Source organism: Cyprinodon tularosa, unplaced genomic scaffold (genome assembly GCF_016077235.1).
Source record: "Cyprinodon tularosa strain WSP-4 unplaced genomic scaffold, ASM1607723v1 ctg79, whole genome shotgun sequence".
Taxonomy (NCBI): domain Eukaryota; kingdom Metazoa; phylum Chordata; class Actinopteri; order Cyprinodontiformes; family Cyprinodontidae; genus Cyprinodon; species Cyprinodon tularosa.
In genome coordinates this window covers 2466256-2478929 of record NW_024039551.1, presented here as the reverse complement: position 1 = coordinate 2478929, position 12674 = coordinate 2466256, and the positions used below count along the sequence as shown (strand labels likewise).

General features: G+C 37.3%; 1 protein-coding gene across 5 annotated transcripts in view; it reads right to left on the bottom strand.

The window, feature by feature from the left end:
- fam13a (family with sequence similarity 13 member A) overlaps window positions 1-12674 on the bottom strand; it is a 70563-nt gene that overhangs the window by 56456 nt on the left and 1433 nt on the right. For all 5 annotated transcript variants that reach the window (XM_038271071.1, XM_038271074.1, XM_038271072.1 and 2 more), the window contains exons 2-4: window positions 10012-10207; window positions 5088-5297; window positions 753-930 (exon numbers count right to left, since the gene is read on the bottom strand). In XM_038271071.1, coding sequence (XP_038126999.1) covers window positions 753-930; window positions 5088-5297; window positions 10012-10207 — 584 coding nt within the window. The remainder of the gene's footprint in view (window positions 1-752; window positions 931-5087; window positions 5298-10011; window positions 10208-12674) is intronic.

Below are 12674 nucleotides of genomic sequence, written 5' to 3'. Positions count from 1 at the left end.
GTTCTTGTTGGGTGTGTGCTCAGTTTAATGACATATTGTATTTCACCTTTGCTCTTCTGGTTTCACTATTCTGTCTCATAGAAAAACTAATTTCTTTATCAGTGCTTCTAAGTAGCCTGATCTTAACATTTAAAGTCTTGACCATTAGGTGTTTTCAGGATCTGTGTTTTCTAGATGCCTTTTTAGTCCCATAGCTTAACCATAACAAATGGTTTCATGTCTGCTAAAAAGATGAGGAAAAGAGAAAAGAAAGAGTAGCTTTCATCTTTCTTCCGTAGTTGAACTGTATGTTTGCATGTGAAATAAGGAGCCAGTTCCCTTTATTTCCTGTATTAGTTGGAAACCTTAAAAGGATCCTAATGACAAATTTGCTTCCATCTAAAGCAAGTCCTTTAATGCTGAGGAAAATTTTCAGGAATCATGTTGTTGACACCCTGTATTTGTTCAGTTAACCTGTTTTCTTTGGTGGTTTTGACTGATTGAACAAAAAAAAATGAGCTGTGTCCTTTAGACCAGCTGCTGGAAAGAAAGTATAATTAAAAAAAAAATATTTTGCTTAATATGAGTATATGATGCAGCCTCCTTCCTTGATCTGAGAAAACTTACAGGTTGGATTTATCTGTCTTGAACAACAAACAAACCATAACAACAAACAACAGGCAGAGAACTTTAAGTAAGTAGACATCTAGAGGGCCAGTTATTCATAAAAGGTAAACGAATTGAGATTTATTCAAGGAAATCGCTCTACTCACTGAAAAACATTTGGTCCAAACACAGTGGCGAGGTTGTGGGCCGTCATGCGGTTTTCTTCATGGTTCCTCTCCACCAGAGTCAGGAAGTTGCAGAGGTAGCGCAGGAGGCTGTGGTGAATATCTGGCAGCAGCTGAAGCTGGTCTCTAATAAACCACCAGGAAACATCACCTGCACTGTCTGAAAAGGACATCATCAGAAAAACATGATTTCTTCTTCAACCCCATGGCCCAAAATTGCTCGCTGCTGTCTCATGTCCTCAGCTAGTGGACCTGTATATGTACTTGTCCTTTTAGATCTCAGTGCTGCATTTGATACAGTTGATCATAATATTCTTTTAGAAAGACTTGAATATTTTGTTGGAATTAAAGGAACACTTTTCACTCTTATTACTTGCAACCTTCTCAGAGCACAGGTGCACTGCTCTAACCCACAAGGCCAAGACTCCCCCAATTAGTAGAATTATTAGACAGCATGGGATTAATTTTTTACTCCTATGCTTATTATACTCAACTATAAATGTCCATAAATCCTGATGAAAGAAATCCTTTATATATACTATAGCCGTATATATTAGACATAAAATCATGGATGATTCTTAACTTTATGCTCCTGAATACAGACTAAATAGAAGATGAAGTATTTGGACCAGTCTTTGAAGAAGAATCTGATTAGTCAGTCAATTCATCTGGATGGGATTAAATTGATTTCAGTTAAGTAAAAAAAAACACTTGCTGTTATTTTTTTTATCAGGACCTGTCATTTGAACCCCATATGTAAGAGTTTTCTAGAATTTTCTTCTTTCATCTGCAGAATATTGCAAATATTAGAAATATCCTGTCGAGGGGTGATGCTGAGAAACTAGTCCATGCATTTGTTAGTTCAAGGCTGGACTATTGTAATTCTTTACTATCAGGAAGTCCACAAATTAAAGTCAAAAGCCTTCAGCTGATCAAAAATGGTGCAGTCAGACTTCTGATGAAAATAAAAAAGAGAGATCATCTCTCTCCTATCCTAACTTCTCTTCATTGGCTTCTTGTTACATTTAGAATAGAATTTAAAAATCCTGACATATAAAGCCTTAAATGGCCAAGCTCCTTTTTATATATCAGATATCTAATACCCTTAAGTTCCTAACAATGCACTTTTTCCAGCCAGGTCCAGACCCCACTGATGTAAGATAAACAACTATTGCCCCTTTTCCACTAGATCCACTTGGCCTGGCTCTATTCTACCCCACCGTTTCCATCCCCACATGTTCATCCCTGTTCAGAAGCAGGTGTAGAGATGAATATGGCTTAAAAAGCCAATACAAGTACTGAAAAAACAGTAATGGAATATGGAATCAGTGGAAAAGGGGCATAAGTGGAAAGGTACCCCGTTTCTCCATCTCTTTGACATTTTCAGCATTGGGCCTATCGGCTTTCTGGGAAGGTTTGGGTTCATTGAACGTGAATACAGTCCAAGCACTGTTCCTGCAGCAAAACGATCCCAAACTCAAATAGAAATTGGTCATTTTTAATAATAATCTTTGGTTGTGGTGACTTGGAAGAGCATTACAGGAAAAGCCTGAAAATATGTTGAGAGTCTTACTTGGGGTAATTAATTGGGTCAGAGTTGGCTCAACGGATATGACTGAGTGACGCAAATGTTGTGAATGGCCCTCTGCTTCTGTGCATGCATGTGTAACAATATGGGTACCTCTGTGTAAGTATGTAGAGGAACAGAGGGGAACATTGCCTTCCAATTGTAAGTCTACAGTTTTACACAGTTGAGAGTCTTTCTGATGGGGGAGGGAGGCAGTAGTAAGAGCTTAATGCAAGAATGTTTGAGGAGAGACTGCTGAGACATTATGCATGTGTTCAACTTCCGAAGTTCTGGTGCTTGAAAAAAAAACAGGGATTTACAAAGAAGCTGAGAAGCTAAGCCTGAAAATCAGAGATGGGAAGTAACGAAGTACAAATACTTCGTTACTGTACTCTAGTAGATTTTTCTGATATTTTTACTTTACTTTACTACTTATTTTTATGGCGACTTTTTACTTCTACTCCTTACATTTTTACACAAATATCTGTACTTTCTACTCCTTACATTTTAAAAAATTGGCTCGTTACTTTAGTTTTTAATCATTTCAATGGAGTTACCGTTATTATTGTTCACGTCATCAATACCAAATTCAATCTAATTGGATGGGAATCTAAGTTGCATTTGACGCACCACTACAAGATGAATCGACAGATTCGGCGGTATTCATTGGCGGCAAATCATTGCAGCTTGGTGGCGGTAGCGTTAGCATAGTAGTATGGACGACGAGATGATTGAAAAGAACGGAGATCTAGTCCTATTGGCAGACATCCATTTAAAATGTAGGCAACGGCATGAAAAAAGTGGTTTCTACTTTTACTTTTATACTTTAAGTAAATTTACAAGCCTGTACTTTGTTACTTTTACTTGAGTAAAGAAGTTTAACCAGTACTTCCACTTTCACCAGAGTATTTTTTAACACAAGTATCTGTACTTTTACTCAAGTACGGAAAGTGAGTACTTTTGCCATCTCTGCTGAAAATTCATCAATCGATCCGTCCGTCCGTCCATCCATCTGCACATCCATCCATCCATCCATCCGTCCATCCGTCTGTCCGTCCGTCCATCCGTCCATCCGTCTGTCCGTCCGTCCATCCGTCTGTCCGTCCGTCCGTCCGTCCATCCGTCCGTCTGTCCGTCCATCCATCCACCCGTCCACCCGTCTGTCCATCCGTCCATCCATCCATCCATCCATCCATCCATCCATCCATCCGTCCGTCCATCCACCCGTCCGTCCATCCATCCATCCGTCCGTCTGTCCGTCCATCCATCCATCCACCCGTCCATCCGTCCGTCCATCCATCCATCCATCCATCCATCCATCCGTCCGTCCATCCATCCACCCGTCTGTCCGTCCATACGTCCATCCGTCCGTCCGTCCGTCCATCCATCCATCCATCCACCTATTAATCTGTCCATCCATTATTCATCCAGACGTCGAACAATCCATCTGTCCGTTTTCTGTCTGTCCATCAAGTATGGCATCCTGGCCCAAAAAAGGATTTATATAAGGCCCATCCATAATACTGTGATGGAGGTTTTAAGTGTTTACAGAAGGCCACTGTCAACATTTACCCTGCCCAGATTATCCCAGATATATTTGTACTGTTTAGCTTTATGAATAAAAGGTTTTAATTATTTTCTCCACCCATTTTATGACCATTTAAGATTGTCTGGATTTACATATGTGGCTCATATGGGTAGAAGATGGGCTAAACAGTGAGGGAGAAATGTCCACCCGATAATGGCCCTATGTACTGGTTTTAGGAGAACTCTGGGTAAAAAAGGGGGACACAGGAGGGTGTTGGATGCATTGCCTAATAGCCTGTATCCACATGGAGCTGGATAACATAACAGTGTGGTATTATAATTACAAAGGTGTTGGGCCCAAATCCCTACCCTCTTTAACACAAAAGAATCACAGCTTCGACTATTAAATAAATATCCAGCAAAATGTAACCAAAGGTGTCTATCAATAATTGGGTAATCATCTACTGCAGAGGTGCCAAAGTCCAGTCCTCTAGGGATGAATCGGTGCACCAGCACACCAGGATCAAAGTACTGACTTCCCTCATCATAGAGGTGATCAGTTAGGTCTGCAGAAGTATGAAGAAGCATGTTGGAGAAGGGATGGGAAAGATTTAGGATAGCAGGATTTAAAACTGCAAACCACCAATGTACCATATACCAGGTTATGAGCTAACAGCTTTTTTGGAATTATAGTATTGAAACCAAATGATTATTTTCTATTTGTCAAACTGTGATATAGCAGAAAAACAAGACTAAAAAGGCCAAAATCAGTTTCATTGAATCCATCAGAGAGATTTGTTCTCACAGCTAATCAAAACAGTACTGTAAGGAAACATCTCAAAACAACATAGACATTTATGTGGTCATATAAGCAAAACAAACACTTTAGCCAAACGGTCTGATCCGCTGCCATCATGTAACTGTAGAGCTGGAGCTGGAAGGCAGGTCAGACTATCTCTGCCATAGAACACTCTTTAAAGGTCAGGCCTGGCCTGAGATCTGCAGTGGCCAATAGCCTCATACACTCAGACGCAAACTGGTGCCCTGATTAGCTCTGCTTAATGGAGAAGACTGAACGTTTATCTGCATCTATGACCCAGATTTTCATATTTCTCCATTTCCCTTCTGAGTCTGGCAATGCATGCTGTAAAATCCTAAAACTCTGTTGGTTGGATTGTTCCTGACAGATAAGATAAAGGTGAGAGCAGGAGTTAATGTTTTACCCTCGTAGTGCTGTATAAGTTTCTGCTGCACCGTGGAGTTCACCAGGCCTTCAGGCAGATCTCTGAAGTAGTGTTTGAGCAGACTGGACACAGTGCACAGATCCGACTCAGAGAGCAGGTCAACATCGTCCCCGTTCTCCAGTCGTAGCCTCAGGGTCTCCACCGCCCGAACGTTCCCGTTTACTCTGAACAGACCCTCTTGATGCAGTGCTGCAGGAAATGCAAAGAAAAATACTGCTTTGTTATAGATCAACACCTCATCCTGGAACTGAAACAGCATCTTTGGTTTGTCACTAATCCAGGTCACTAGAGATAAACTGGATCCCTGAGAGTGGATTCATGATAATTTCTGAGACCAGTAACGAGGGTTGAAACAGTTCTGTGGGTGGATGCATCTTGTGTGGAGCAATATTGTCATCAACTCTTTGCAGGAGCAATAGAGAGCTAAAATAGTTACTGACATTCAGCAAGGAGATACATCAAAGAGCATTTCTAGGACTAAGTTAGTACGCTGATCACCCCGCATCTTTTCACCCCACCCTTCCTCACCCTCAGCTCAATCTAAGCTCACATCTCTTTTATGCTCTTCATCCCATTACCCACATCCTCTTATCAATTTTCTCATCTCATTCTTGATTTCTATCCAGCCTTCTCTTAATAGGGTTCTATCTGGGGGTTTCTAGTGGGTTCTGAAAAGCTAGTTCCAAGTGACTGAAAGCTGATAATCCAATCCAATCAAACTTTATTTATATAGCACTTTAAAAACCAACAGGTTGAAAAGGTTTTCTAAAGCCTCTAGATTATACTTAAAATGTTATTTTCAACACACAATTATCAATGGAGCAACTTATATGGGATTGTAATATGGAAAACAAGAAGTAAAATATTTAGTTGTGACCATAATGAAGGATTATATAGCAAAAGAAGATCTGACATAAAGAATAATTTAATCCATTATTAATGACCTGCTATAAAAAATATGTCAATTTTTGGACAAGTTTTGACCACCAAAGTGGAGGTTCTTTCCATTTACATATCCAGCTTTTTCTATCGTTGAAACTCGGTTGGGTGACAGTGGCGTCGGATGCAGGAGTTTACCCTGCAAATGGACGATTACGGTTTCAACCCTTGCTGCTCAATGAGGAGAACTGCTGGAAGTCAGAGGGCCTGTCGGCTTTGCTTCTGTCAGCAAGCTGAAGCCAATGTGTAAATTTAAGTATTGCAAGGTATCACATTTAAATCTCAATTGTGACTCCTGTACTGCAATGTTAAAGTCTCACCATATTGTTCCTACTGAATTTTAGAATAAACCCATTCAATTCAATACAATTCAGTTTATTTATATAGCGCCAAATTACAACACTTATCATTTCAAAGTACTTTACAATTCACTCAGATCATCCAGTTTTCGATCTAGGGAAAACCAGCTGATCATTGACTCATTTACTTGAAAGCAATCCCTCACACCAAGCTTGAATGTAGCGACAGTGGAGAGGAAAACTCAGCATAGGAAAAAACTTCCAGCAGAACCAGACTTAGTGTGGTTCTGCCAAGGCCGACTGGGGTTCAAAGAGACAGAAGCAGAGATTTTATAAAATGTTTTTTTTTTTTTTTTTTTTTTTTTATTTAGTCACAGTAAGAGAAACAGGACTCCACTGAAAACAGGCCAAGCTCCAACATCTATAAACAATGGTGTTGATGGCAGCAGCACAGCTGATATTTCTCTCTAGGATGGAGTCACAGCCAACCAGGAACAGACCAGATGAAGCTTGCATGATATAAAGCACTGAGAGCATAAAGTTAGAGATTAAACTAACAAATACTGAAGACTTGGAGAATAGAGATAGAATGACACAGAATGGTAAAAAGTGTACCCTATGTCTTCCAGCAGTATAAGCATAGATTTCACATTTTCTCCCTATGTTTAGCGGATTTTCTGAGGGTAATGTCTTCCTACCACACTCCGAAAAAACAATAAAGCTCAACTCCTCTAGAACATAGATATCCATAATAAAGGCTAGATGTCTTACGGCGGAGTCTCAAACGTCATCACCGGCGGCCATCTTGCCTCAGGCAGGCTTTCTGTTGTGCTCTGTGGTACCTAATGTAAGGTGAGTGATCAGCACGAACACAAATACTCTTATCTCACTGAATTCTTGACGGATTTACAAACAGTTTGGTTTCTTACAAACATTATGAACGTGGCTATTATTCTTGATGCTTGAACATGTCGAAATTGCAGATTTTCTTGTCGAAAAATGACTTAATCGTGCAGCATAGTTGTGCATCACGGCTACTTGCGCAAGTTATCAAGGCTGAGATTATTAGTCAATTATATAGGTTTTACTGACACCAATAACGATTGTATGACAATTAATCTTTGGTGTAAATTACAATCTTTGTGGATGTGGTTGTAGTTATTAGTTGGCTAATAACAATAATCTGGGTGTTGTTGTATTTTCATTATTAGCCTAACGTTAGCTGGCTAATAACAAGAAGCTGCAAAGTGAGACCTAACGTTAGTAAGTTAGCAGCTAACGTTACAGTTTAGCTAGCTGCTAACGTTAACAAGCAACTTTACATCAGTGGAAGAGCCAGAATTTAACATGATTTCCAATCGATTTGGTCTGTCAACACATCTTACATTATGTTACAGGAATTTGCTGCGTTTATTAAAAGGAAGATGCCAGACTTTTGCTATGACATAATAGTATTACAAGACTGTTGTTGAGTCAAAGCTTTTATAAGTTCGTATTAGTTTCATTTGGACAACTTAAAGATGGTGTTGTGCCAAACATTTTCAACTTTCCAGCTCATCTTCAAAGGGCATGTGTATCATTGAAATTTAATCACATATTGATATACCAATCTTATACACCGTGAATTGTTGTTGGTCACTTTTGTTTTTGTTTCTGCAGGTTATATAATGTGTAAGCAGGAGGAGAAGATCTTCCATCCCCGTTTGCTGACATTCCTGCACTAGTACATGACCACAGCTACCTTCCTGTCCACTTTGATGGCCTTGTGGACAACGCTCTCTTGTACATTATACAGAAGCTCAATAAAACCTTCATTTTCAAAGGGCATTAGCCAAGCTATTTTTTTTTGGGTCATTTTTGAAATCTCTGTCTTCCATGTGTATACCATCACAGTAGTGTAGGTGAGGATTTCAACATGCTACATCTATATATACTATATACTATATACTATATACTATAACTATATATACATCTATATATACTTGTGAAGGGGACTATTGTACCAATTTTAATAGCAAATAAATGTCACTTTTATAATGGTTTAAAAATAGGAACTTTTGTGTAATTACCCCTGATATATAATCCGAATAGTCTACATGAAACTTCAAAGTGTTACCTTTAATTTGAAACCTGGATTATGCTTCTACAACAAGAGGTTGCCACACAATAAGCCTTTTTTGTCAGTATTTCATATTTTATTATAACAATAATATTCATATTATAAAAGTATGTATGTAAATATAAATAAATTAGGACTGTGAAATAATTAATCACACCCAAATAAAAGTGTTTATTTATATATATATGTATATATGTATATGTATATATATATATATATATATATATATATATATATATATATATATATATATATATATATATATATATATATATATATATATATATATATATATATATATACATATTAATATATATATATAAATGTGTGTGTGTATATATATATATATATATATATATATATATATATATAAATATGTATATATACATATTTATATATATATACATATTTTTATATATATATATATACACATATTTATATATATATATATATATCTATAGATATATCTATATATCATGTTGCCATTCAGTACACTGAGTTTTAATAGCATATATTGATTTAACATAAATACCTTGTGCATGTGTATATTTATTGCACCTGTATGTTCTATTCAATGTTCTTTTCATATGAAATTCCACGGTTATAATTATTCATAAGTGTTCAGTATCATAACTACATGTCTGACTTTTGTTTAACAAACCAAACAGTTTGAGAATCGTTAGACAATTGAGGAAGTTATGGTTATTTCAGTACATGCGCCTTTAAAACACAATGTTACGAATGAGCGAGCTGCCTGTGGCAAGATGGCCGCCACGTGCGGACGTCGACCCCCATTGGCCAGCAGCGCGGATGAGACATCTAGCCTTTATTATGGATATCTATGGTCTAGAACACCTGGAGATGAGCTCACAAAGAAGAATTTTTTACAAAGTGAAGAACATTATGGACAACAATGAACATCCTCTTCATCTGACAGTTGAACACAACAGTCTCTTTAGTCAAAGACTTGGCGTAGTAGTTTAACACAACTCTCTGCACCCCATCCAGAAAGTGTCTTGCTAGTAAATAAAATCAAATCATGTGTATGCTTGTAACCTGTCATATAAGCTTCCTGTGACATCTAGTGGTAAACCGAGTCGCTGCAGTATGTAGGAACCATCACAAACAGACATGAAGGAAAAAATTATTTATTTTGTTTGTTTATTTCTGAATACAACGTTTTAAACAAGCAGATACCTGGGAGACATATATGTTATACATTTTAAAGACTAAAGTAAGGGGCTGGAAGTAGATATTATTTTATTTATTAACTTTTTTGCTTCTTTAATTTATTATTTGATTCAACATTTCAGAGAAAATGTTTAATAAGATTGGCTTTTGTGATTTATGGTATGTTAAAGATAAGATCTACGTATTCTTTTAGGTGAATAAAGCAGACCTAAAAATGTTGAAATATATGGAAAATACAGCAAACTAATGGATTGTTAATGTAACTGGACAAACTTAGGCTACTAAATTGTAAAGACAATCTGGACATTCTTCTAAGCAATTAAAAGTAAAAATTCCTTATATAATTTATGCTTACCGTGGCGCCTGAGATGCTCCACCATCCTCTTTACCACCAGAGGCACTCCATCCTCCAACAGGCCCTGCTCCCTCAGCTCCAACAGGGGCACTCCAAATATCTGGCTGTTTCTAGCTGCCACAGATCTGGATCTCAGCATGGATATCTGGGCAATCTTCTTCATGTCTTCTTTGACCAACACTGCAGCCTGGTTGTGCTGTTGGAGGGAGGAGAGCAGACATCAGCCATACAGTGACAGAGGCCTCATGAAGCAGCGCCAGGTCTGTGCTGCAGGAAATGCACCCACAGGCCGTCATCTATATGAGGACAGAGTGGGCTGTGAGCTGAAGGGAAGTGGAAAAGAAGGGACCAGTGTGTTGCTGTTAACCAGTTTACATCTTCCTTAAAGAGAGAGACACCTATATATTGCATAGGTGAAAATTGAAGGTCTTGGATTCATAAACCAACATCTTATGTCCAGTCTAATTTAAAATGATCATATCGAAGTTAAACTATCCTCTCCTAATGATCTGTGTTACTTACAGCTCATTTATCTCTGCATTGTTTATCTGTTTTGTTTATTCACTCCTGGTATCAGTTAAGACTTCCTGCTGTTCTGGATCCTGCAGAGTAGAATGGAGTCTCAGTGCTGTTCCCATGGCAACCACTCCATTATGTCACATGTGAGTCTATGGTGCAGCCGCTCAAATAGGTGAAATGATACACAATGTAACGACTGAACTAGGATGGTTTCAAGCTACATTTGAGTCTCAGCCTGATTGAAACCAACTTCCCAGATGGAAAGAGACTCTTTATATTCATTAATGTTTCCCACTAATATTAAATAAGCATTCGTTTTCTTATAAGCATATGAAAGAGCTTGAAAAAGGTGACTGTGTGTTTAGCAGAGTTTCTAGAGTCTTTAAGCTTGATTTATACTCACTTTGTGGCAAAGGGCGCGCAGCCTTGTTCCAAATTTGAGGATATAAAGTTGTTCTTAAAAAACATGTTTACTTTTACTGACATCAAATAGTGCAGAAGGATGCAATGGAACCAAGTGTGTAACTTTGTGATGAAAGTTGGTGGGGCCACTCAGGTGGGGGCCGATGGACCTAAAGATGCTCCACCGGAACCATTTTATTAAGTAGGTTTTCGTATTTTCCAAAAATGAGCTCAAACATATATTTATTGACTGCTTTCCTATTGTTGAGAACACAACAGAACTTTAATACACATATTTATATTTATAGATACACTGGAAAAATGATGTAGAAATAAGTAAAAATTTCTTAAACTAAGTGTATTTATCCTTAATTTGAGTCAGTAAATGAGATATTTTGCCAATGGAATAAGTAGATTTACTCTTAAAATAAGATAATTAGATAAAATGCGCTGGAAATAAGACAATGCAATTGTGTTTTCTTATTTTAAGTGTAAATTATTTTGTTCCATCGGCAAAATGTCTCTTTTACCTCCTCAATTCAAGGACAAATGTACTTATTTTAAGAAAAAATTACTTATCTAGATTTAGATTTTTTCCAGTGTAGTTAAAGAGATTTATTTTAGTGCAATACATATATAGGGCCCCAAAACATTAATGTATAAAAAATTATGAATAACAGCCGATTCTTATACCAAAATCGATATATACTGCATCCCTTGAAGTACAGTTTCCATCCATCCAGAAAAATATGGATATGCTGCTTTTTAAATATAGCATAGCATATTTTATTCTTGTAAACATTCTAGTAAACTTGGATATGTATTTTATTTTGTGTTGTATATCCCAGTAAATTTGTTTCCCCTTTAAATCTGCAGCTCTCCCTACTTCTCTCTGTGCTCTGTTTAAAAAGATTTATGAACCTCTTTAATATGATGATGCCAGAAAGAACATTTCAAGATATGTAGAAGCTCTGCAGTCTGATTCTGTCGGTACAATAAGAAAACATGTTCATTTTAACCTGTAACTGTCACTCATGGTCCTCTGAGGAGCCAAGCTTTTTTTAACTAGTAAAGACGAACCAACCATGTTTTCTCAAGCTTCTTGCATTATAATACTACGGTAACTTGTATAAACTTACAATTTGTTGCCATTTTTAGCTGAAAAAGCTCTGTATGTCGAACTGATTTTTCAGTAGTATGATCTCTAATTTTTTACCCAACCCGTCTCCTAACTTTTACCTAAACATCAAAGTAGCTGCTGGTTAATATTCTCTGAGTGCTGCTGTGGGTCTCTCCTCCAACCACGCAGCTACTTTGTATATCAGTGACATGTAACTGCAAAGAAGATGTCTCAAAACGACAGATCCGATGATGTTACACCGAGAGACGGGATAGGGGGAGCAGCGGAAGAGAGAAAAAAAAAAAACACGGATTAAAAACAATATGAACACAGATAGCTGAACCAAACTCTGCTACATTTGGCTAGGGGGGAATTGTAAAAACGATCTAGAAATAAGTAAACATTTCTTAAATTAAGTGTGTTTACTCTTAATTTGAGTGGGTAAATTAAATGCTTTGCCAATGGAATTAGTATTTTTACTATTAAAAGAAGATATTTAGATAAAATGCACTTGAAATAAGACAATGCTATTGTGTTTTGTTATTCTAAATGTAAATTGTCTTGTTCCATCGGCAAAATATCTCTTTTACCTCCTCAATCCAAGAACAAATGCGCGTATTTT